The sequence below is a fragment of the Acomys russatus genome, chromosome 25 (genome assembly GCF_903995435.1).
Source record: "Acomys russatus chromosome 25, mAcoRus1.1, whole genome shotgun sequence".
In the NCBI taxonomy this organism is placed as follows: Eukaryota; Metazoa; Chordata; class Mammalia; order Rodentia; family Muridae; genus Acomys; species Acomys russatus.
In genome coordinates this window covers 13,415,629-13,441,343 of record NC_067161.1, presented here as the reverse complement: position 1 = coordinate 13,441,343, position 25,715 = coordinate 13,415,629, and the positions used below count along the sequence as shown (strand labels likewise).

Below are 25,715 nucleotides of genomic sequence, written 5' to 3'. Positions count from 1 at the left end.
GCAGAGTCAAGGATGCAGGGACAAGGCTGTAGTTTGACTGACCGAAGAGTATCCTTTCACATATGTAACACTATGAATGGCTTGTGTGAAGACATAGGGTTTGTACCATGTAGGCCTCACCTGGCAGGGTCACTGATCCATTTATTAAAGGGTCACATGGGCTATTTGTTCTTTCCTGGAGATAGTGTGATCTCCTCTACCTTACCCAAGAAATGCCAGGGGCCAAAGGAGAGGCAATTGGCCTTACTGAGACCAGGAACCTTCAATATGGCACTCGAGTTTATTCCACTGGATCAGAGGAGCCGGAAGGGCGTCCTGCCCAGAGACAGTATATTACGGGTAGACCCCAGCCTTCTCCCCCTCCCCCCCACTTCACCTAAGCACAAGGTCGGGCTGGCTATAGGACAGCTGTCTTCCCCCCCCCCCGGGTGAGTAGGCATCTATGGAGGTTTCAGACTGCTGGCTGCCCCAGCTAAGGACAAGTAACATTACACATTCTCTGAAGGGCAAGGCTGGTCTCCCTGGCATCCTGGTCCTCCTTGCGGGATCTTGCTTTGGAAAGACAGTGGGGAGTGTGGCCACTAGCCCCAACGCCTCAGCCTCAGCGTTGATGATTGGCCTGCTACACACAGAGCAAAGGAGGGTCTGTTCCCTGCGTACACCCAGAAATGCACCACACTGCTCTGCACAACTTCCTTACTCAGATCCAGGCCTTTGGTCCTGTCATTCCCAGCTGAAAGGCCCAGCTCAGCAGCCACCTCCCATGCCTAGGACTCCTCTGGATGTCAAGGTTAAGAAATCCCTCATCACCCACTTTGTTTCTTCACTATCCCCTCCCTTTCCTGTAGTAGGGACCTGCAGAATTGTCTGAGTCCCAGGTCCCCACAAACATATCCCCCCCCCCCCCATCCCACATTTACAGTCGGCACCAATAAGCTTTAAGGGATCCTTGAATCTGTGTGGCCCAGACTGCACTTCAGTATGTGGGTACCCAAAGCCAACAGGGTGTGGCCCAGCTGGAGGCAGATAGGCCCCAGGAGTCCCCTTTGCCCAGACCAGAGGGAGGGAGCAGGTGGAGGGCTGCGGGACTCCAGGTGTGCCCTGCGCCGCCTGCTCATAATGGGAGTCCAGGGACGTGGGGGCGTCGCACCTGTTCCACTTGGCGTCTCTGGCCAGCACGCCTCGCCCAGGGGATCCCGGGGGACCCGATTCCCAGTTGGGGGGTGGGGCGGCCCTGGGTCCCTGGCGACGCGTCCCGGCGCCGGGCGCGGCAGGGACGACCGGGTTCCGGCGCGGTGCGGACGACACGCGCGTCTCTGCGGGCTGCGCGGGGTCCGCGGAACGGCTGGGGGCGCGCGGCGCGGGCGCGGCGCTGGGCGCGGGGGGCGCTCCCGGCCGGGATGAGCTCACCGCAGTCGCGCCGGGGCTGAGCCGAGCGGGCGGCGGCTCCGCGGCGGGCCGCGGCTACCATGCTGGGCCTGGACGCGTGCGAGCTGGGGGCGCAGCTGCTGGAGCTGCTCCGGCTGGCGCTGTGCGCCCGAGGTGAGCGGCCGGGCCGGGCGGCGGCCACGTGCGCCGGGGGCAGCAAGGGAGCGGCGCGGTTGGGGGTCAGTCCCCGCGGCAACTTTGGGGCGCGTGGGGGACCTCGTGGCTTGTATTCTGGCGGGGCGTGAGACTTCAGTCCAGGGAGACCCTTCTGGGGAAATGAGCCAGGAGGAAGGGAGTGTGTCCAGCCGGGAGGCTGCGGCCTCTCCCGTAGGTGGGGCTGGGGCTTCTTCCGGTGAGAGGCAATCCGAAGGTTGGAGGGCAGTGGGCAGCATCTCAGTGAGACCCCTGTCTCAGGACATCCAAAGGGAGTATGGAGACCCCTAGTTTGGGGCACCCTTGGAGGGATCTAGGACATTATGGGAAGAGCAGCAGAGCTAGGGTGCTCCTGGAGTACCCCAGGGCCGAAACTCTTCAGCAGTGGCCTGTAAGCTGACCAGAAACAAATTGGTCTATCCAGGGTCTCTTAGGAACCTCTTTCAGTCACAAGAGCCCCTCCTGAAAAGACCAAGCGTAGGGACTTATAGGATCTGGGGTCGGGTGGGGAGCACTGTGTGTCCATGATCGCTCCTCTGGCTTCTTTAGTTCCAGTGGGCAGTGGGAGGAACAACTGGTGAGCCTGTGGGTCCCAGCTCAGCACTTGAATGTTGGGGTGAGCAGGTAGCAGGTGTTTACAGACTTTCCCCTATACCCAGTCCTCTTAGCTGACAAGGATGGGGAGCCAACCTCATCAGATGAGGTGCTGGATGAAACTGTGCCAGAGTACCAGGCCCCTGGGAAGAAGAGCATGCTGGCAATCTGGCAGCTGGACCCTGAGGACGTGAGCTTGGTCAAGTACAAGCAGGCTCTGCTGGGGCCTCTGCCACCCGTTATGGGTATGGCCTGGAGCCTGGATGTGGAGGGCTGCGAGCAGGGTGGGGGAGGAGGGGAAGGTGGGGTCAGCAGGGCACCCCTTGGATGCTGTTTCTCCTCAGACCCCAGCCTGCCCAACGTGCAGGTGACTAGGCTGACACTGCTGACAGAGCAGGCTCCGGGGCCTGTCATCATGGACCTTACAGGTAACCAACCCCCTCTGCAGACTACAACCCATCTTTGGTTGAAGACAATCCTAGGAACCCTTTGCCGAGTCCTAGTTCGTGTTGGGTGCAATGCCACAGGCCTCATGGGCACCACCAGTCCCTACGTAGATGTTGCTGGGGCAGGATCTTCTACATCCTAGAAATTCAGCGCATACCTATCATTCTCCCTAAACAGGAGACCTAGCTGCACTGAAAAACCAGGTGTTCGTCCTGAAGGAAGGCATTGAATACAAGGTGAAGATCACCTTCAAGGTGAGGGTAGCTGCATGCAGTCAGGGGCAGCCATATCCCAGCCTTCCGGAGAAGGCCCTTAATGTCCGTCCTCCTTCCCCCCAGGTCAACAAGGAGATCGTCAGTGGCCTCAAATGTCTGCATCACACCTATCGTCGGGGACTGCGTGGTGAGGCAGTGTGGAGGGCAGCCTGAGGCTGGGGGAGGTGGACGGAGGGTGGTGGCTCCTGATGACTTCCCTTCCCACAGTGGACAAGGCCATCTTCATGGTGGGCAGCTATGGCCCCAGGGCCCAGGAGTATGAATTTGTGACTACAGTGGAGGAAGCACCGAGGGGCGCATTGGCACGTGGCCTCTACGTGGTCAGGTCTCTCTTCACTGATGACGATAGGCTGAACCACCTGTCCTGGGAGTGGTGCCTTCACGTCTGCCAGGACTGGAAGGACTGAACCCCACTTGGGGAGGGGGCCTGTATTCCCAATCTCTGTCAGTTGCAGAGACCTGCAAGCATTCCCTAGACCTCCCAGTTGGTGACCAGATGTCCCCCACCCTCTGCTGTGTCCTGCCCCCTGCCTGGTGCCTATTAAATGTAACCCCGTCTCGCTGCCCTTGTGTTGCCTCTTTCTGCCTATCTCCGCCCCTGAGGGGCCTTTCAGGCTTTATCTAACCCGAGACCCAGCCAGGTGCCACGTGGCTGTTCCTGCTTGGTCCCCGCTCTCTTTATCTGCTCCAGCCTTCAGGGCCCAGCACACCATGGATGATCGGCTCTTGCCAGTGTTGCTGCTCCTGCTGGGGGTCTCAGGCCCATGGGGACAGGGACAGGAGCCTGAGGGTCCCTCAGAGGCGCTCCCCGAGGAGTCCGTTAGGGAAGAAGTCCCCAAGGAGGATGGGATCTTGGTCTTGAGCAACCGCACCCTGAGCCTGGCATTACAGGAGCATTCAGCCCTGATGGTGGAGTTTTGTGAGTGCTTGGGCCAGCGGGCTGGGAACCATGGTGGTAGAGGGGCTCAGGCCTCTACTTCCTAGACTTGGCCTTCCTTGTGGGCACCCTGGCCCCAGAATTCCAGTATCCCTGAGAGGGTGCCTGGACAGGAAGCCCTGATGTTGAGCTGGGCTTGGTGGTGGCCCAGTCTGAGTGGGAAGAAATGGTGGCAGGTGCAGTGGGCACACTGAGGATATGTAGACATCCATAACCCCCTGCTCTGTCAGCCAAGGCCACACACTCACGTTACTGCCTTTGGGGCCTCTCTTCCAAATGGCTGATCACTGTCCTCCCTTCTGTGCCCCATGCAGGGTCCTGTGGCATATGGGTCTGTGGTTTCTTAAAATCCTTTACAAAAGTCAAAGCATTCTTAGCTGGTAGGCTTCAGGTAACAGCTACATGGGGTCCTGGAGAGAGGAAGCAGAATTCTTTCAAACTCTCCCAAACCTCCCTGTGCCTGGGACTTGAGGGTGTCTGGCACCCAGGTGTGGTTGTGATGGGCGTCTAGTGTGGGCCTGAGGGAGGGTGTGAACAGAGCATGTTCCCCGTTGAGCCTGGGCTGCAGCTGGGTTTGTTGAGGTCTGGTGTACTCACAGCCTCATCCCCCAGATGCCCCATGGTGTGGTCACTGCAAGGCACTAGCTCCTGAGTACAGCAAGGCGGCTGCCCTGCTGGCAGCTGAATCAGCCGCTGTCACCTTGGCCAAGGTGGATGGGCCTGCGGAACCAGAGCTGACCAAGGAGTTTGGCGTGGTAGGGTACCCTACGATCAAGTTCTTCCAAAATGGGAACCGCACGAGCCCAGAAGAATATACAGGTATGAGGTGGGCAAGTACACGAGTGTGGAGTGGGTGTGACCTGGGGATGGGGCAGATGTCCAGTCTGAAATAGGGACCTCTCTACAGGGCCCAAGAAGGCTGAGAGCATTGTTGAGTGGCTGAGGCGGCGAGTGGGGCCCAGTGCCATACGTCTGGAGGATGAGGAAGGTGTCCAGGCACTGATAGCCCAATGGGATGTGGTGGTCATTGGCTTTTTTCAGGTAAAATGGGAGGGGTAGACAGGCTGTGCGAACAGTGCTGGTGGTACCCACCATTCTCATGGGGCTGGGCCTGTAGGATCTACAGGAAGAAGATGTGACAATCTTCCTGGACTTGGCCAAGGATGCCCTAGACATGACCTTTGGCTTAACTGACGAGCCACAGCTTTTTCAGAAGTTTGGCCTCACCAAGAATACTGTGGTTCTTTTCAAGAAGGTGAGTTGGGGCTCAGAAGAGGGTTGGAGTTAGGGTCATACTCTGCTCCTACTAATCTTGCTGGTGTCTAGTTTGATGAGGGTCGAGCCGACTTCCCGGTAGACGAGGAAACTGGCCTGGACATGGGCGACTTGTCCCGCTTCCTCATCACACATAGCATGCACCTGGTCACAGAATTCAACAGCCAGGCAAGTAAAGCTGTGGGTCACAGCGAGGTAGGGTAAAGGGATGCTTAGGAGGTAGGCGGCTTGGTTGGGGTGGAGGGAACTTGGGCTGGAGGCCCTCGGACAGAGAGGCCCATGGAAGTCATAACTTTCCAACCCCTCTAGACATCACCTAAGATCTTTGCAGCAAGGATCCTCAACCACCTGCTGCTGTTTGTGAACCAGACACTAGCTCAGCACAGGGAATTGCTGACGGCCTTCAGGGAGGCAGCTCCCCCATTCCGGGGACAGGTACTGGAGGCTCTGGAGGGACGAATGGTAGGGTGGTAGGACTGAGGGAGACCCCAACTTGGTATGGCTTTCGGCAGGTGTTGTTTGTGATGGTGGATGTGGCTGCTGACAACAGCCACGTGCTGAATTATTTTGGTCTCAAGGCTGAGGAAGCCCCCACCTTGCGCCTCATCAATGTTGAGACCACCAAGAAGTATGCACCTTCAGGGGTGGTACCCATCACTGCAGCTTCTGTGGCTGCCTTCTGCCAGGCAGTCTTCCACGGGGAAATCAAGGTCTGTAACTTATAGGGAGGGAGGAACAGCAGTCCTAGGCCCCTGGCCCCTGGCCCCTGCACATGACTCCATGCTTGCTTCCCCAGCCCTATCTCCTGAGCCAGGAGATACCACCTGACTGGGACCAGCGGCCAGTCAAGATACTTGTGGGCAAGAATTTTGAGCAGGTGGCCTTTGATGAGACCAAGAATGTGTTTGTCAAGTTCTGTGAGTGCTGAAGAGGGGGAAGGCAGGAGGCTGGTGGGAATGGGGGTGTGAGGTTAGCCAAGCTGACGCCTCTTCCAGATGCCCCATGGTGCACCCACTGCAAGGAGATGGCTCCGGCGTGGGAGGCACTGGCAGAGAAGTACAGGGATCGTGAAGACATTGTCATTGCTGAGTTTGATGCTACGGCTAATGAGCTGGAGGCCTTCTCTGTGCATGGCTATCCCACCCTCAAGTTCTTCCCTGCAGGACCTGACCGGAAGGTGAGGGGATGGATGTGGGCGGGGAATGGGCTACTACTCCACGGCTGGCTTGTGCTAGTCAGGCTGGGGCTGGGGAGCATGTCTACAGGTCATCTTCTTTCTCCTCAGGTTATAGACTACAAAAGCACCAGGGACGTAGAGACATTCTCCAAGTTCCTGGACAGTGGAGGCGACCTGCCTGAGGAGGAGCCCAAGAAGCCTGAAGTCTCTGTCCCAGTGGGTACTCCATTCAGGACACCAGCTACTCAACAGGTTCTCTCCTAGCAGAGTGAGCAAAGGCAGGTCTGAGCCAGCTTTTGTGATTCTTTCTAGGAAGCACAAGCCAATTCCACCTTGGGGCCCAAGGAAGAGCTGTAGCCTTCTGGACCATGCATTCCAGGGAGTGGTGTCCTCGGTGCTGGCGGGAACTGTGCGCTATAAATAAAGACATTGTCCCAGACTTTGTATGGTTCATGAACAGGGCTGGCTGCTAGTCTGCGAGCTTGGCCCACGGTTCTGTCTCTAGCTTAGTGTCTCATGGGGCCTTCTGGTATGCTCCTGGCCTTTGGGGCTTGCCTAGGCAAGAATAGGTTAACACATTCAGAGGCCATCTTGCCTCCTTCACTTGGCTTAAGGGCTGCATAGTCACTGGCAGCAGATAGTGTATCACACACCAAAGGGAGGTTCAAAAATGGTTTTATTTCATTATTATCCAAGTACCTTTGAAAAGATAATTGTACAAGTCATCGCATGAAAAATGGGCTCAGGGTACCCCCTGCTGGCCCTGGCCTGAGAAATGTACATATTTACATAGACACTTAGAAGGGACCAGACCCCCACCCCTCTGCTGAACCAAGCTGGTGGCTGGAGGCAGGCAAAGGGGCCCGAGGTACTCAGCCGCCAGATTCACACAGTGGCAGGCAAGAGACAGCTATGTTGAAGGCACTCAGTGACGTGTACAATATACAGAGGCCCCCACAGGATCCCCTGCTTCTGGGCCTGAGCCCAACCAGATGCAGTGGATAGGTTCCAGAGGGAGAAGAGGACACTGGGATACAAGCCCAGGGAGAGGTATCCCTGGGTCAGTCTGCATTCAGAAGCAAGAGCTGCTGAGGGCATGAGATGGCTCCTGGTATTGCTTCAGGGGTGGCGTGGGGGTAGGTGGAGTTTTTCCTTTTGAAAAGCAAAACAGAGAAACCCATGGAACCGTTCAGGAGGACTACCCCACCCACTTTCCCAGACCCAGAGGGACAGAGGTATGGCAGACACCTGAGGCCTCCACCTCCAACCCCAGAAGAGCTTGTGACACAGTCTTGTGCTGCTCCTCACACCAGGCTCCTGAGAACGAGGCTGCCCAGCTGGCTGATGACAGTGCACCTTAGTGTGGTGTGCTCTGGCTGTGTTGCCCAGTCCTCAGTCCACCTTTTCCACCTTGCCGATGATCTTCTCTTCAAAGACGGGCAAGACTGCCTCATCCTCCCGTACTTCCTCAAATACCACACCACAGTCAAACTCATCACTCACTTTCTTAAAGTAGTATCTAGGGACAGAAAATTGTAGAGACAGTGAGAAAAGCCAGCTCCAAAAGACCCTCCAGAAGACCTATTACCCTGGAGTGCAGCTCCCTCAGACAGCGAGCTGGGCTCCTGGCTGATGCCTGCAGCACTTGAGGTAGAGCTGGGACCACTGATAGGCTGAGTTAATAGCATGCTGGGAATTGCTAAACAAACAAGCAAACAACAAAAACAACAACAACAACAAAAACCCGAACAAACAAACACACTCTGGAAGCTCCAATCCTGACAGGCTTTTCCCTATGAAGAGCAGAGAACTTGGGGCCCCAGCTCTGCTATTCACACGGGCTGACTCCAGTAGGGCTGACAGGGTCTCGTATCACTTAGCTATCTTTCTACTGGAGTTTCAGAGCTGGCTGTTATGGAGGGGGAAAGAGGGCTACGGCTAGAACAAAGAGCCAGTCCAGCTCTGAGGCAGTGTCCTGATGCCACCCAACAGAGCAGTGAGTAGAATTCATGGCTGAGAAAAGTGGGGTGAAGAGAGAGATAAAGGAGCAATGGGATGGAAAGCTGTTTTCTTCTATAGCAAAGCAACAGCACACTGGGCAAGTGCACTCATGGCTGTGCCCTCTCTCACCTGTAGCTTCCCTTCTTGGTTAGCAGCTCCTTGAACTGGCCCAAGGTGACAGCACGGCCCCTCACCAGGGTCCGGTAGGGAATAGGCTCCCCACAGAAATAGTAGGCCACAACGATGCTGTCACATGGTGGTGCACTCCCGCCACCTGCCTTTCTCTGAGATTTTGTCCTGGGACAGAAAAACAGCGGTAAGTAGTGGGCTCTGGTAAAGGTCACACAGAGTACCTCAAAGGCACTATCTACCACCAGAGGACAAGACACCCCAGGATTAGCACCTCACTCACCAATGTGGTATTCACAGGCCCTGCCACCCACCTATCCAAAATCTGGGTGCCAGTCCTACTGGACCAGTCACTGGGAAATGAGCTACAGGTTTAACTCTAGAGCAGCAAGTACTTCCTGCTGGACCATGACCAGGCCATGCCCTTGGCACACAAAGTCCTATCTCCAAGATTCCCTTCAAGGATAGACCAGTCAGAGCAGCACAGATCTGGAAGGGAGGTGTTCCTAGAACCAGGATGGCCAGGATCTCCAAAGCTGACTTGAAGCTTGAGCCATTTCTTGCTCAGATTCTCAAAGTGCTGTGTAGCTGCTCTGAGTCTGGATGACAGACAATGCTCCTGTGTTCTGTATCTTTCAATCACCCAGAAGCTTCCACAGCTGGCCTCGTCCATGGCCACAGTGGGCCATTCTGGCTGTGAGACGTCCAGGTTCTTGGAACTTCTCCCTGTGATGGGCTTCTGAATCTCTCTGGGGGCTGATCCTGGGGAGGCATACTTCTCCAGAACTGGAAGCCCACCCACGGAGGCCCCAAGCAGAGCTCACAATACCCTGTCTTATGAATTGGGTGTGATGGAGCCTGGACTGGGTCAGCAGCAAGGCTCATCTTCCTGTCTTGAGTAAATGCACAGGAAGGGCAGAGTCAGCAATGTCTCTGACCTACGTGTGGTCAGGAGGAGGTGACAGCTTCGGTCTTGGCTACAGTCACACCATCCAGATCCTACTATAAAGTTGCCTCAAACTCCTGGTGCTAGCTCAAGGGGACTAGGACTATGGGCCTGACGCTCTGTAGGATGGTGGTGGACCTGCCAGTCACTAAATCTAGCTCAGAAGCTCAGGAGAGCAAAGATAAGATGAAAGGCAAGCTGTGGTGCCTGCATGGACCACCCGTGACCATGTGATCATGTCATTACAATGATCAGGCATGATCTCCTCTATTAGGGGACAGAAGGGAGAAGCCCCAGCAGGCCTGGCGCTCCTGGCTCAGTGACAATCCTATTAAAGTAGTCACCCACTTTGAGGTTTGGCCTGGGCTAGACTGGGCAGGACCAGGAGAACCCACAGGGCGCACGTACTCTGTCTCGGAGAGCTCCAAGTCCGACACGGCTGGTACCACACTCAGCACCGGTGCACATGCTGGCCTGACACAGGTGCGTCCCCGCTGCATGACTGCCTGCACATACCTAGGGAACAACCCGCATCAAAGAGGATGGGGCTCAGCCAGTGTTGTGGACAATGGGCACAGACAGGGCGAGCAGCAGGACCTAGCTGCCAAAACCTCCCACTTACACATTATCAGGGGCCCTGCCGTAAGTGTCTAGGCACAGGGCCAGTGCTAGTCTGTTCTTTGGAATATGCTCTGGAGAACTGCTGATCTAGGTGCTACAGGCTGCCTCTTCATCCCTGCTTGGGTGTCTTCTCCAAACTAACAGTTCTTGGAGAGGGCCTGCCAAGACATCCGGAAATACTGTTTTTCTATACAGTCTTATCATGAACTTCCTAAAGTGGATATGGGTACCAGACAGTGAGCAGTAGCAGTGGCTCTGATGCACTGTTTTTGGGGAGTTCTTGTCTCCATGACTGAGGAATGTCCCAGGTCTCTGCAAAGCAGAGCCTTTTTCTTTTTCTTTTTCGAGACAGGGTTTCTCTGTGGAACCTTGGTTGTCCTGGAACTCTTTGTAGACCAGGCTGGCCTTGAACTCAACGAGATCTTCTGCCTGCCTCTGCCTCCCAAGTGCTGGGATTAAAGGCGTGTGCCACCACCACCCCACTAAAGCAAAGCCTTTCTAAGTGAACCCGTATATCACTGTGGGTTCCTAATAGTGACTTTATTCTGAATTATCTTAATAGGGCCTAGGGCTTTCGCCCCATAAATCTACACTTGCTTACAAAGTTCCAGACAGACAAAACACATTCAGTTTTTTCACACATGAAGATTTTGGAAACACCAGTTAGGACATATGTGTTGTGGTGGTGGTGGTGGTGATGTCATACCCAAAAGCATATACTAGAGGGGTTTAGCTGATGCTACTGACCAAGAGAAAACCACAGCTGCTGCCATCATGTGAGGCTTGCCAGATGCTGGTAGGATGAACAGATATAACCTCTGCATCACAAGAGAATCCTGCCTCCTAGAAACACTTGCTTCTCTGAGAGCACCCTGCCCAGGCCACTGAAAGCATCAGTCCTAGCAGATCCCACATGACACCCTGCTTTCCTGCCTCAGACTCTTGCCAGATGCACACAGTGTTTCAGCACCAGGAGGAACACTCCTGCACAGAACAGGCAGCACAAGGGCATAATGTGGTCCTTGTGTTCAAAGCAGCTGCAACTTTTTTTGCTGATGTTTGTTTTCTGAGACAAGGTTTCTCTGTGTAGCCTTGACTGTCCTGGACTCACTTTGTAGACCAGGCTGGCCTTGAACTCACAGCAATCCGCCTGCCTTTGCCTTCCCAGTGCTGGGATTAAAGGTGCGTGCCATCACGCTCACCCGGCTTGCAACTTCTTTTGGAAGAAAAGCTAACACAGGCTCAGAGCCTGGTGTGGGCCTATGGAGACCTTTACTGACCAGGGACATATTTAAACTTTCAGGGCAACTACAGCTTGACCCTGCTAAAGACCAGAAGTACAGAGCCTGCCATAAACTTTAGTATCCCAAGGTGGCCAGGATACTCAGATTCCATATATCCCAAGCTGAATAAAGAAGCTGATAGTCTTAAAAGGCACTAGTGGCCTTTGTGTAACCATGGTTCCAGGGACTGGGTATGAAACAGATCCTAAGCCTTCATGGAAATTATTACCCATTTTGGAATTGCAGTAAGCCACAATCTCTAGGCAACTGACTCAAAGCCACAATGAAAGGGTCAGAGAAGGCATATTCTGGCTCCAAGAATGCTGCTAACCAAAGGGCAAGCTCTTGAGTTTGGGCAGAACATACCCCACCCCCAAAGGATAAACAGGCTTGCTAAACTGTGGCAGTAACGGGCTGATGTACTTGAGACTAAGGAAGACGGGGCGGGGCGGGGTGAGAGCCATGGTCTTTCCAGACAAGTCCTACAACTGCCTGCGGCTCAGAGCTGTCCATCTTGTGCTTGTGCTTTGCGTGGCTGCTATCAGAGCCATCCACCACTAAGCCAGGCATGCCCAGAAACTGTTGGCCACCTGCCCTCCTACCTGGTGAGAACATTCATCTCCCAGACCTCTGTCCTGCAGCAAGGCTACGGCTGGTTCTCAGTAGAGAAGCAGTCCAGCACGGCCATCTTCCCCCAAGGGCCCTCTTCAGACCTTGGGGCCATAGTGAGATCACCCCATACCACATGAGCCTACCTCTGCTTGGAGGGCAGTTTGTTGGCTCTCTTCTCTTCCTCCTCCAAACGCCTGCGGGCTTCTTCCAGCTGGGTCAGGGGGTTGGGGGCTGGATTGGGTGGCATTGTAGGATCTTGGATGAAAAGATGAGAAGGCTGGACAGAGTTCCGTAGCTGAGCACTGACCCAGGGGTGCACAGCACCAGGCCGCTCAATGGACAAGGGCCTGGAGCTCTCATGGGCCTGCTGCTTCCTCATCCCAGAAGACCTAAGAGAACAAGGACAAGTGACTGCATGAGCAGTGGTAGCTACTAAGTGTGTCCACACCCAACTACAGGAGCCATATGGGCCTCCTCTGATCCCACAGATAAACCCTTCTTGCACACTTTTCTTTTTGTGTAAGAATTGAGGTAGAACCAGGGGATTGCTCATGATGCGCTGTCACTGAGCTACATTCTAGACCTTCCTTTTTGAAAAATTTATTATGTATTTATTTTGTGTATGAATACAAACACTCATGTACCACAGCCTATGTTAAGGATGTCAGAGGACAATGTAAGAATACTTCTACCATGTTGGCCCCAGGAATTAAACTGTGATCATTAGGCTTGGCTTTACCCACTGAGCCATCGTGCTGTCCCCTTTATTTTTGAGAAAGGTCTTGCTAAGCTTCCCAGGATGAGTTGGGTGTGGTGGTACATGACTATAATTTCAGTACTTTGAGGGAGAGGAAGGAGAATCAGAAGTTCAAGGCTAGGCTCATCTATACAACAGACCCATAAGGACCTGTGATTCCAATGACAATCCTTGTGCTTGCAAAACAGGTTCAGGTACCGGGATGCCTACTGCCTTCCTTCTATCCTCCTGCTTCACAGGAGGGCAGCCTCCCAGGCACTGTTGCCCAGTATGGCGAGGGTAGGTAGCGGGCAGGCAGCACATTGGGGTGATCTGGGACTGAGAAAATGGACCTCCTTAGTTCTAGATTCCCCTAATATGCTCAGAAATGGGCCATGTAGAGGATCACAGGAATGGCACTAGCTCCCTGTGGAGCCAGGAATGTGTGCAAACGCACAAGCAATATGAGACAAGATGGATGAGAGATATCCAGAAAGGTCACACTGGGGCTGAGCAGCCTTAAACCCTTAAGAGAAAAGAAAAGTAGGTTATTTTATTTTATTTTTTTTAAGACAAGGTTTCTCTGTGTAGCCTTGGCTGTCTTGCACTTGCTTTGTAGACCAGGCTGGCCTCATACTGATCAGCTTGCCTCTGGGATTAAAGGTGTGTGCCAGCAGGTCCAGCAGAAAAGTAAGTATAAAAGACAGAAAGCTCTCTCACAGCTGCCACTTATGTAAGTTCATAGGTGACAGGGACTTAGGTGCAGTCATCTGACCTTGAAGCCATAAATCAACTCCTAAAAGCAAGGGTACTGGCAACAAGAGGACAGGTGGCCAGCTGCTCTGGGGCAGGCTCCTACTTACCCATGGCCCGCCTTGCGGTGTCTGCTGATCTCTTTCTCGCCCTCAATGATCCACTGCATGATCTTCTGGTTCTTTTCTGCGTCCTCTGTGGTACTGGGTACCTCAGCATTGGCATTCTTCCCAGATTCAGCCTTCTTGGTATTTCTTTTGGAGGGCGCACTAGCTTTACCACTGTGAGAGCAAGACATGAGGTCACTCCAGCTTCCTTGCTGCTTCCTACACCCTCAAGCCCAACAAGAGGGCCTGTAACCCACTGTGAAGACAGTGGTCTCTGTGAAGGTCAGCTGTTTGAGGTTTGTTTTAATATGGTAGGAGAGCCGTGCTGACCAGAGCCCAAGACAAACCCATAGCCCCTCCTTACCCAGTCATAGCAATGCCTGGAGCCTGACTGAACCCCAACCCTGGTGTCGTATGACTATTACTGGAGAGGAACAGGTCACCATAGGGCCGAGCCTCTCTGGACCATGACTTGGATACAAGCACACACTAGAAACATGTGAGAGGGCTGATCAGGACTTACCCAAAGGCCAAGTCCCCAGCACTGGGGTTGGTGCCTGTGCTCTCTGAATAGTTTCGGGGTTTGGCATGACCATGTGTTTCTGGGCCCCACGAGAAGCTGCTCTGGACCCTGCGGGCAGCGTCAGCCTCCATTTGCTCCTTGGGTCTAGCTGAATTATGGTGAACATGGTGGTGAACGTGCCTATGGTGGTGCAGGCCAGCTGTATCCAGCTTCAACCCCAACTTAGGAACATGCTTCCCATGCCCTGAGGTTGCACCCCCCAGCACTGCAGTCTTGGCCACATGCCCACTGTCAGGAGAGCGGTGGCCTGGACCAGGTGACTGGCAACCAGGTGTCCTCATGACTCTTTGCACATGCTCATCCAATATGCTCTCAGGATTTTCCTCATGGGCATCCCGCAGTCCGGAGCAGCCCATATCCACATAGCGGGGTGGGAAATGGTGCCAGGCTGGGACAGAAGGCAGCTTGTGACTTGCCATGGGGCCAGAAGGCATTTCACCATCCTCCCCTTCTTCCTCCTGTGGAGAAATAGCAGCACTGTCAGAACAAGAATGAGATAGACCTGGAAGTGAGCCACAGTCCTGACAGTCAAACCAAAGAGTTTGCTGCCTGCAGTATGCCTAGGTCAAGGAAAGGTGCTGAGTCCTGGATACCCTGTGCTTGAATCTCAAAAGGCCCTAGGAACTTGAACTGATCCCAACTGTGTTCTGTTTTGCTTTTTTGGTTTTTCTAGACAGAGTTTCCTTCTGTAACCTTGGCTGTACTGAAACTAGCTTTGTAGACTAGGCTGGCCTCAAGCTCACAGAGATCACTTGCCTCTGCCTCTCAAGTGCTGAAATTAAAGGTGTGTGTCACCACCCCCTGGCATGTTTTCAGTTATATATTCTCTTTTAGGTTCCTTAAAATTATATTTACTTATTTGTTTATTTATTGTGTGTATGTGTGTGCTGTACCTATAGAGGTCAGAGTTGTATAAATCAGGTCTATCCTTCTACAGAATGAATCTAAAGGACAGAACTCAGGTTGTCAGGCTTGGCAGCAAGCCCTGCTTCAGCTTTTGATGTCATGTTCCCTAAGGTAGGCCTATGTGGACACCCAGCTTGTTCATGGGAACTGGGACCTGAACTCGTGAGCGTGGCTATTTCTTAGAACTTTTATTTCCTCAGTTGTAACATAAAAATAATTATTTTGCTGGGCATGGTGGTGCACACCTTTAATCCCAGCACGAGGAAGGCAGAGGCAGGTGGATCTCTGTGAGTTCGAGGCCAGCCTGATCTACAAAGTGAGTCCAAGACAGCCAAGGCTACACAGAGAGACACTGTCTTGAAAAAATAAAAATAAATAAATAAGTAATTTTGCTGGGCATGGTGGTGCATGCTTTTAATCCCAGCACTCGGGAGGCAGAGGTGGGTGGACCATTTTGAGTTCAAGGTCAACCTGGCCTACACAGTAAGTCTAGGACAGCCAAGGTTACACAGAGAAACACTGTCTCGAAAAACCACTTTGAAAAAAAGGTGTGTGCGTGTGTGTGTGTGTATAAAATTATAGCGAGGTGGTGGTGGTACATGCCTTTAATCCCAGCAATTGGGATGCAGAGACAGTTAAATCTTTGAGTTCAAAGCTAGCATGGTCTACACAGAGTGAGTTCCAGGACAGCCAGGGCTACACAGAGAAATCCTGTCTCAAGAAACATAAAGGGGCAGTATTTTTTTCTGTACAAAAAAGAATTAACATCTCCAGTAAATGTATCAACATATACAAGCCACAAAAGTCCTTTTTTTGTTTGTTTGTTTTTCTTTTGAGACAGGGTTTCTTTCTGTAGCCCAGGCTAGCCATGAGCTCGCAGTGATCGCCTGCGTCTGCCTCCCTGAGTGTGTGCCATTAAAGGTTAAAGTGTGTGCCAGCATGCCAGGGTTAAGCCACGAAATTCTATGTCTGTGGTCATACCTTCATCCACCCAACAGGAGACAGCTCAGAACAGGCGGAACACCAAATAAAGGCTAGAGCTCGGTGGCAGCCCATCCGAGCTGGAGCTCCTCTAGCTCAGAGTGTTTCATGAGCTGTTAGAAAAAGTATCACTCGGAGGTTTTCATTTTAGTGTTCTTCATCAGATTAAAAAACACTGTCACTGTTCTTACTCTTGGCACTAACCTAGTCTCTCTTCTTCAGAGCTGTGGTGCTATCTCCAGACTACTTTATTCCTGTTGCTGTCCTTGCTATCCTACCTGGACACAGCTGGCACTCCACAGAGCTGAGGGAGTTCTAAGGCTCAGACATCAGGAAATCACTTAACACGTGTTCACCTCTGCCTTGAACTAGTGTTAGCTTCTTTGGGACTGGACCAGGTGTACAGGACAGGATGTGCATGCCAGCCTTGGGATAAGCAGGGTTCCTGGAGGACCCAGCTAACAGAATCATCTACGACATCCATAGATGTCGTACCCTCACAGAGAAGGGGAAACACTCTGCTACAGAAATAAAGATGGTGATCTGGATCACATAGACAAATAAATTTGGACTTAGCACCTGAAAAATGTTCAGTGTTTCATGTCAATACAGCTCCGCATTTTATTTATTTTTAAACACTATCAGAATACTAAAACCACATGGGCCAAAAAAACAACTGGCTTCAGTTTGCATAGTTTCACTACCCTGCAGCTGCCTGACTATATACCATGGAGTGCCCTATGCAACAAGGTGCCACTGTAGGTTCCCTTAGGCCCATCATAGGATGTCTCCCTGTAGCCCAACACAGTGGCCAGCAGGTGGATGGCCATTCCAACACAGAAAGGCTACCTGGCAGTCTAATGAACATCTTTCCTGTTACCAGGAGTTAAGAGAATGTTGCTGGTCCCAGTGACAAAACAATTTGTTGCTGCCGGGGTGGGGGTGGGGTGGAGGTGGGGTGGGGGTGGGGTGGAGGAGGGGGAGGAGATGCATAAGAGACTAGTCATCTTAAGATATTTCCACACAAACTCCTTCTCTTTGGAAAGTTTCACTGTCTTCTTTGTGCCAGATAATTGTGAGCCATCAGGTGGGTTCTGAGAATTTATTTATTTACTCTTTGTAAGAGAATAAATTCTCTGAACTGGCCACCAAGTAGATCTCTTGATTCAAGGCCAGCCTGGTCTAGTTCCAGGACAGCAATCCCCGTCCCGAAAACAACAATAAAAACCCACCAAAAACAAAAGCAGTGGTTTCTTAACAAACCAAAATGAGATCTGAGGGGCCCACTACAGCCCCTGCAGTCTGTAGTGCCCCTAAGTGAGTAGGATAGGAGCCTGTACCTGCCCAGTTTACATGACCCCACTGTGCTTTAGCTGCCAAAGCTAGACACACAGGCATTTTGTTAGTTTCCTGTCTTCTTCAAATGTTGGAGGCTTGGGAGGTTCCTCCTAGACATCTCCTGGTGGGAAAAGGGATTGTTGGGAATAAGAAACAAGGACAAAGTGCTGAATATAAAGGCAGAAAAGCCAGAGAAAGGTTGAACAGGCCACCTCAGAATGGAGGCTACCCTAAATGCAGGCCTTCCGAAGCACAGGAAGCCGTCTCCTGGACATGGCTCCAGCATATGGTCCACTCACCATCCGTACACGCTTCAGCCGTTCCTCCAGCTTCTCTTCAGCCTCTCGGGTGCGCTGCACAGCCTCTAAACGATGAATAAGCTCTTCAGCAAATTTCTGTGGCTCTACCCGGATCTCCTTTGGCATTCGGTAAGTGCGCTGTAGAGATGTACAGTATAGTCAGTAGAGGCTGCCTTCACAGGGCAGTCCTGCGTCCTCTATGGAGCAGCACAGTAACAGCCTTCTAGTAATTAACAGAGAAACTTGATCTCATCTTTAAGTTTTTAAAAGTTATTTTACTTTATTTTGTTTTAAAGTTTTTATACATTTCTTTAAGAGTGTGCTTATGAACATGGACATGTGCACACATGTAGAGGTCAGAGGACAACTTGCAGGAGTTGGGTCTATTCTCTCCTTTTACCAAGTAGGCTTCAAAGATAAAACGTAGGTCAGCAAGCTTGAAGGCAGGCATATTTACCCACTATGTAACCTTGCTGGTCACATCTACATTAAAGCAGGTGTATACGGTGCACACTAGCACCCTCACTGACTCCCTTTCCTGTTACTGAGCACTGACCTGAAGATGTAGATTTTTCTCTCGTCACTCACAGGCATACTACTGGAGGCCTGGGCACGGGCTCGGCATGCGCAGGCTGTGGCACTCCTGAGTGAGCATGTTGTACATGCACTAAGACAGGCGGTGGTCAGTGCCTTGGCCAACATGCTCTACACTGAATACTCCAAGCTTGTTGCAAAGAAACAATCATGACATAAACGAGGAATGCCTGCTGCATTGGTCACTAGGAGCTGCTAGGGTGGGTTTCTGATCCTGATGTAGCCTAAGTCCATGGCATTCCCAAGGCTTAGCCTCTTCAAAGAAAATCCTTGAGTAGTGTCTGGCCCTGACGTGCAGCTGAGCCTATTGAAGGTGGACTTGAACTCCAGAGGATTGGACTCTGCTCTGTTACAGCAGAGGGAGACACAGAATTCATGATACACAGAATAAACATTTCTAACCAAAAATGTCTATTTTCAAACTTGAGAATTAAAGATTCCAATTAAAAAATCCTGATGAGCCGAGTGTGGTGGCACACGCCTTTAATCCCAGCACTTGGGAGGTAGAGGGAGGTGGATCACTGTGAGTTCAAGGCCAGCCTGGTCTATAAAGCGAGTCCAGGATAGCCAAGGTTACGTAGAAAGAGACCTTGTCTCGAAACCCCCACCCCAAAAAAACAAACACAAAAACAAAAACAAAACAAAACAAAAACTCTGACGAGGCTGGGTGATAGTGCATACCTTTAATCCCAGCACCCAGGAATCAGAGGCAGAGACAGGTGGATCTCTGAGTTTAAGGCCACTCTGGTCTACACAGTGAGCTCAAGGTCAGCCAGAGCTAAATAACTGCTGTCTCAAAAATAACAACAGTAGAAATGCTGATTATGTGATGCTCTGAAGCACCCATCCTCCCTACACAGGCTCTGTAAACAGTATGCAGAGACAGAGTCATGAGTGGAGGTCACTGCCACAAGCTCCCTAGCCTCTCCTAGAAGTCTTTCTGTCCAAAGTCTGTGTGCCAGGGCGGTGGTGGCGCACGCCTTTAATCCCAGCACTCGGAAGGCAGAGGCAGGTGGATCGATGTAAGTTCGAGGCCAGCCTGGTCTACACAGTGAGTCCAGGACAGTCACGGCTACACGGAGAAACCCTATCTTGAAAAAAACAAAACAAACAAACAAACAAAAAAACCAAACAAAGTCTGTGTGCCAGAAGAAGGAATCACAATTGTTCTGTGTGTCATCAGTGGTCAGCGCAAGTAGAGAGAGCTATGCATACTTGCTCAAGCATGTAGTCAACAAAGCCTTATATTCCAGGCTCAGGCAGGAGAAGCTACTGTTATCACCCAAGAGGCAAAGCTGAGGCAGCTTCTGAGCCAAGATGTTCACACAGCAGGACTCAAAAGGGAACCTCTTGAGTAGATATCTAATGTGTGGATTTCTAACCATACCCTGGGGTTAGGTGACTTGCAATGTCAAAATCCACCATCTCAGGGCTGGAGAGATGGCTCAGCAGTTAAAAGCACTGTCTGTTCTTCCAGGAGTCCCGAGTTCAATTCCCAGCAACCACATGGTAGCTAACAAGCATCTGTAATGAGATCTGGTATCCTCTTCTGATGTGCAGGTGTAAAGGGGGGCAGAACACTGTTTTTGTAATATATATATTTCAAAAAAATCCATCATCTCAGAATTATTCTCCATCAGGGAGAGCATCTCACTTGATAAGGAAACTATGCAGTGAAGGTGAAGGGAAGGTACTACCTGGAGGACTTCCTGTTACTGAGCATAGGAAGCCTTCCATACTTTGGGGGCTATCCTAGGCTATCTACTGGGATGGTTATCTCTCATCCCAACATCCCTGTGCCCAGAAGTAAGCTATGGTCCTTGGAAGCCTACCAGGTGCCACTCAAACTGACTGGTGCCATGGTGGCCAACTCTGAGTAGTTAGGCAACGGGAGGAAAGGCAAGGTGCTGTTGAGTATGTGGTACTTACAGGGATGTGAGGTAGAGGCACCCGCCCATTGACTTGGACACTCTCCTGCATCTCCCTTCGGTGCTGCTTACGGATCCTGTACGGGGGGATTCCATCCCTGCATAGAAAGCAGAAAATAAGGTATACAGCAGACCACCATATATTTCCCAGCCACAATCATTACTGATAGCAATGATATCCACATTGCATCATCCCATATGCATGCATACATGGGACAACATATGTACAGACCCAGACATACTCAGATGCACTGCATGACACACACAATCATATATGGTATGAAAAGCAAAAAGCCCAGGAGCTCAGCCATGGATGTTCTTCTGGACACTACTTACTGAGCATTTCAACAAGGATCAGCTGCCCTTACTTTATGTATCTCTAAGTCTACAAAGTCTAAAAGCTTGATAACTAAGAACTATTTTCACATAAAAAGAGTTTTTGTTATATACACTATCAATATAGATTGTGGTGCATATGGGTGAGTACATGTGCCACAGCCCGTGTGTGAAGGTCAGAGGACAACTTCTACCACGTAGACTATGGGGATTGAACCTAGGTCACTGTGAGCCTTTTAGAAGAGTGCAACAGACATGTAAAGCAATCTATAAACAGCCTTTGGTAGCTATAAATCCAAAGACTAAGGTCACTTTTAGTGACTTTAGGCCAAGCTCTTTCTTGCTCATTCACGACAGATGCTATGTTCAACTTGCAACTGCCTAGCCTCCACCCCATGGTTTTGGAAGCTGCTTTAGGAATCAATCATGGCAGCAAGTGGAACTAGCAACTCAGAAAAGACAGGCTGACTCATGAAAAGTTCTGGGGCTATAGCTCTCCAGTGACAAGAAAGCAGGTGGGTGGGGGACTGCAAGCTCCACGCTGAATAAGATGGGTTTTTTATTATCTTGCTAATTAAAGAATCCACAGGGCAACTGAGGTATGTGAACTGTGTACCCTGTCCCTCTGAAGGAGGTGGGAAGGCATCAAAGACAGTGGAACCCCAACAGTACTACTCTTGGCAGCAGGGAGACATAGCCCAGCCAGGGGAGGGATGCCCTGGCAACCTGCCCAGGTTCTTAGTGTGCCTGTTTAAGGGGATAGTATTACAGTGTTTTTCCTTTTTATAAAGGCAAAGGGGGCATAGAGGATAGAAGAACGAGAGTTTAAAATTCATAAGACTTGGCTTCCCAGGCACTGAGGATAGTAGGCGGCTTAAAGCCAACAGCTGAAACCTGTTTCTTCTATACTTAGACACAACACTTTAAAATCCCCAGCCTCTGGGGCTTAGGCTTATCCTCAAAATCTACATCTAAGGATGGGTGGCATACTAGGAAACACCTTGTTGAACAGTTGTGTGATCCAACTGTTAGAGCAATGTGGGAAACTCGTGAGCTAACCCAGCAGATATGGTGAGATGCACCACTTTACTTATTTGCTTCAGAAATATGTTCAAATATAAGTGCCAATTTTGTATCCCAAATTCTTTTTTTTATTTATTTTTGGTTTTTCCAGACAGGGTTTCTCCATGAAGCCTTGGGTGTACTGGGCTCCATTTGTCTACAAAGAGAGTTCCAGGACATCCAAGGCTATTACACAGAGGAAACCCTGTCTGGGGGGTGGGGAGGGGAAGGAAAGAAAGAAAAAAAATGTCAACATGTAAAGGTTCAAAATTAAAACAGAGCCAAGTGTGGTGGTACACACCTTTAGTCCCAGCACTAAGGAGGCAGAAGCAGTGGGTCTCTGAATTCAAGGCCCACCTGGTCTACACAGTGAATCCCAGGCCAGCAAGGGCTATTAAAATAAGATCCTGCCTCAAAATTACCTAATTAAAAGAGAATGAAATGAGAGCCCTCAGATATAACAAAACCCAAAGAGACAGAGGCCATTTGGGTATTACTACTACATGGTTATTGTAGTAGGAAAATGAAACACCCCAATTTATGCCACATGGCACTGGTCAAACTGGGTTCTGAGCAGGAGATGGCATACTGCTTCTTTGTTGCTTTAACATTTATTTATTATTTATACAGTGTTCTGCTTGCATGTATAGCTGTATACCAGAAGAGGGAACCAGGCTGGGCGTGGTGGCAGATGCCTTTAATCCCAGCACTCAGGAGTCAGAGGCAGGTGGATCCCTGAGTTCGAGGGCAGCCTGGTCTACAAAGCAAGTCCTGGACAGCCAAGGCTACACAGAAAAACCCTGTGTTGAAAAACAGAAAAAAAAGGGTTGGAGAGATGGCTCAGAGGTTAAGGGCACCGACTGCTCCTCCAGAGGTCCTGAGTTCAATTCCTGAGTGCTGGAATTACCAACATGCACCACTGCACAATGGTGTTTTTGTTTGGTTTTTCAAGACAGGACCTGCAGCCCTGGCTGTCCTGGACTAGCTTTGTAGACCAGGCTGGTCTGGAACTCACATAGATCTGCCTGCCTCTGCCTCCTGAGTGCTAAGATTAAAGACATGTGTCACCTCCCCTAGCACAAAAATCATTCTTTAACAAGCTTACTCTTTTGAATATTGTTACTTAATAAATATGGTACTTTCTGGGAGTGATGTCAGGACAACCAGGGCTCTGTTACACAGAGAAAACTCTATCTAAAAAAACAACAGCAACAAAAAATGCTACTTAAAAAGACATTCTAGGGTTTAGTAGCTAGCATTTAATTAGAATGCACCTGTAGAAAGTATTTTGAAAACTACCCCTTATAGCCCTAAGACTTTTATATAATAGGTAATTAGAAACTGGCTCCGATTGTTATCAGTGTTATTCGATATATGTGGACTGTCTAAAATATCCAGAGAACAGACTCCTCCTTTATAATTGAGCCATTAGATTTGGCAAACTGCTAACAGTTGTGTCTTCAGGATACTGTTGTATTTGCTTAAATGGACTTTTTTTTTTTTTTTGAAAAGTGACTGAAGCATCTAGATTAGAACATAAGAATGAAATGATAGCCGGGCGTAGTGGCGCACGCCTTTAATCCCAGCACTCAGGAGGCAGAGGCAGGCGGATCGCTGTGAGTTCGAGACCAGCCTGGTCTACAAAGTGAGTCCAGGATGGCCAAGGCTACACAGAGAGACCCTGTCTCCGAAAAACCAAAAAAAAAAAAAAAAGAATGAAATGATACTGTAACCAGATTATATGACATGTTGTTATGCTACTTACTAATTTCTCCAAGAAATGTTTACTTATATCAATGAAAATAAACAAACTAATAACCACACATATACTCAACAGTGGTTCAGATCCACCAGTGGGAGATGGGAAACTGGGGAGACTGTAAAGTGTTTGCTACACCAACATTATCTCCAGCATCTACTTAAAAAAAAACAAAAGAAGCCAGGCGTGGTGGCACACACCTTTAATCCCAGCACTCAGGAGGCAGAGGCAGGTGGATTGATATGAGTTCGAGGCTAGTCTGGTCAATAAAGCAAGTCCAGGACAGCCAAGATAACATAGATAAACCCTGTCTCAAAAAAACCAAAACCAAACCAAACCAAACCAAACCACCAAACAAACCAAAAACCAAAAAAAAAGAAAAGAAAACTGGGGCTGGAGAGGTGGCTCAGTGGTTAAGAGCATTCATTGCCGGCTCTTCCAGAGGTCCTGAGTTCAATTCCCAGCAACCCCATGGTGGCTCACAACCATCTATAATGTAATCTGATGCCCTCTTCTGGCCTGCGGGTGTACATGCAGGCAGAGCTCTGTATACATAAGAAAGAAAGAAAGAAAAGAAAAGAAAAGAAAGAAAACTGGGCATGGTCGTGTATGCCTGTAGCACTATCATTGAAAGGTTCCTGGTGCTCACTGGTCAGCTAGTTTTACAGAATCAGTGACCTCTAAGTTCAGTGTCAGCAAGATGGCTCAGTGGGTAGAGGTACAGGTTTGATGACCTAAATTCATTCTCTAGATCCCACATGTTAACAGGAGAGAACCAAGTCCCTATAGTTCCCCTCTGACCTCCATATGTGTTATGGCTCACACATGTACCTACATTTTCTTTTCCACACTCACAATAAAATACATTAAAATTTTCTTTTTAGGGACTGTGGAGTCAGCCCTGTATTAAGGCGTAAGAGCACTTGTTGCTCTTCCAACGGACCCAGCATCTACAGGATAGTTATTTGTAACTCCAAGTCCAGGAAATCTGACACTCTCATTTGCCTTCCAGGGTGCCAGACACACACATGGTACAAATACATAGATATAAGCAAAACAACAAAAAATATGTATATTGAAAAAAAAATATGTATATTGAGATGGGTTCTCACTATGTAGCTCTGGCTGTTCTGGAATTCACTCTGTCGTCCAAGCTGAACCTCAAGTCACAGAGATATCTACCTGCTACGACCACCCAGTCGTAGCCTGGCTGAAATAAATTTTTTAAAAACTTAAAACTTTAAGGCCAGGTATGGTGGCCCACGCCTTTGGCAGGCAGATTGTTGTGAGTTCAAAACCAGCCTGGTCTACAAAGTGAGTCTAGGACAGCCAAGGCTACACAGAGAAACCCTGTCTTGAAAAACAAACAAAACAAAACCCTAAAGCTTTAAATAAGGAGAGCGAAGATGGAAGACGTGCAGTATTGGCCCCTGGCTCCTACATGCACTCACATTCACACACATACAGCAGATCTACAAGTGGGAGCTCTTTTTCCTTCCTCTTTTATTTAGACCCAATTTTCCAACATTTCACCAGGGTTCTAAAAAGCCACCTGGAGGTATTGCAGAATATTTGATCCAATTGTGAACCCCGAGATTGTGAACTGTAAAGAACCCCTTTCTTGTTTGGTGTGGTTCAGCCTTAATATACACCTTTAATCCATGAGTTATATGTCATCCCCCATTGTCCCCCATCCCGTCCACATGTCACTGCCTCCCCCTGTGCTGAGATTATAGGTATGTGTCACTGTGCTGGGCCCAAGAGCTTTCTGTACATAGAATTTAATAACATTAGCCAGACATGGTGGCACACGCCTTAAATCCCAGCATTCGGGAAGCAGAGGCAGATGGATCACAGTGAGTTCGAGGCCAGCCTGGTCTACAAAGGGAGTTCAGGACAACCAGAGCTATTACACAGAAAAACTCTGTCTCAAAAAACAAAACAAACAAACAAACAAAAAGAAGAAGAAAGGGGGGGTTGGGGAGGGAGGAGGAAGAAGAAGGAGTAGTAGTAGTAGTAGTAGAAGAAGAAGAAGAAGAAGAAGAAGAAGAAGAAGAAGAAGAAGAAGAAAGTAGTAGTAGTAGTTCATAGAGTTAACCCTAGGTGAAGAGGTGGAGCAAGTAACCAACTGACAGGGATTAAGTAGAAAGGAGGGACATTGAGAGAGAGTATTTAAGACAGTGTGAAGAAGAAGGAGCTCAGCCGGGTGTGGTGGCGCACGCCTTTAATCCCAGCACTCGGGAGGCAGAGGCAGGCGGATCGCTGTGAGTTCGAGGCCAGCCTGGTCTACAAAGTGAGTCCAGGATGGCCAAGGCTACACAGAGAAACCCTGTCTCGAAAAACCAAAAAAAAAAAAAAAAAAAAAAAAAAAAAAAAAAAAGAAGAAGAAGGAGCTCTTTGGCTTCCCCCTCCTGGGATGTTGGCTGAGTAGGAAGGTCAGCTGGGTGCTTTCTCT

At 50.2% G+C, this 25,715-nt stretch overlaps 3 protein-coding genes across 6 annotated transcripts in view; 2 read left to right on the top strand and 1 right to left on the bottom strand.

Annotated features, from left to right (window-relative positions):
• Positions 1-1,404: 1,404 nt before the first annotated feature.
• Arhgdig (Rho GDP dissociation inhibitor gamma) lies at positions 1,405-3,480 on the top strand. Of its 2 annotated transcripts, none has more exons than XM_051167993.1 (6): positions 1,405-1,542; positions 2,241-2,420; positions 2,520-2,603; positions 2,800-2,858; positions 2,961-3,024; positions 3,105-3,480. In XM_051167993.1, the coding sequence occupies exons 1-6, from the start codon at positions 1,470-1,472 to the stop codon at positions 3,302-3,304; spliced, it is 660 nt and encodes a 219-aa protein (XP_051023950.1). In that variant the 5' UTR covers positions 1,405-1,469; the 3' UTR covers positions 3,305-3,480. The 2 variants fall into 2 exon arrangements, with proteins under 2 accessions (XP_051023950.1, XP_051023949.1); XM_051167992.1 differs by having other exon boundaries at positions 1,430-1,542; positions 2,800-2,876; positions 3,105-3,478.
• A 128-nt stretch (positions 3,481-3,608) lies between these two features.
• Pdia2 (protein disulfide isomerase family A member 2) lies at positions 3,609-6,725 on the top strand. The gene is made up of 11 exons (XM_051167994.1): positions 3,609-3,816; positions 4,447-4,653; positions 4,742-4,875; positions 4,952-5,089; positions 5,161-5,277; positions 5,419-5,544; positions 5,622-5,819; positions 5,906-6,026; positions 6,105-6,286; positions 6,395-6,502; positions 6,599-6,725. The coding sequence occupies exons 1-11, from the start codon at positions 3,609-3,611 to the stop codon at positions 6,641-6,643; spliced, it is 1,584 nt and encodes a 527-aa protein (XP_051023951.1). The 3' UTR covers positions 6,644-6,725.
• Positions 6,726-6,928: 203 nt separating this feature from the next.
• Axin1 (axin 1) overlaps positions 6,929-25,715 on the bottom strand; it is a 59,008-nt gene continuing 40,221 nt past the window's right edge. For 2 of the 3 annotated variants that reach the window (XM_051168432.1, XM_051168430.1), the window contains exons 4-11: positions 20,105-20,201; positions 17,582-17,719; positions 13,998-14,515; positions 13,478-13,648; positions 12,022-12,267; positions 9,771-9,878; positions 8,417-8,584; positions 6,929-7,805 (exon numbers count right to left, since the gene is read on the bottom strand). In XM_051168432.1, coding sequence (XP_051024389.1) covers positions 7,679-7,805; positions 8,417-8,584; positions 9,771-9,878; positions 12,022-12,267; positions 13,478-13,648; positions 13,998-14,515; positions 17,582-17,719; positions 20,105-20,201 — 1,573 coding nt within the window. In that variant the 3' untranslated portion in view covers positions 6,929-7,678. The remainder of the gene's footprint in view (positions 7,806-8,416; positions 8,585-9,770; positions 9,879-12,021; positions 12,268-13,477; positions 13,649-13,997; positions 14,516-17,581; positions 17,720-20,104; positions 20,202-25,715) is intronic. The other variant, XM_051168431.1, reaches the window with a different exon arrangement.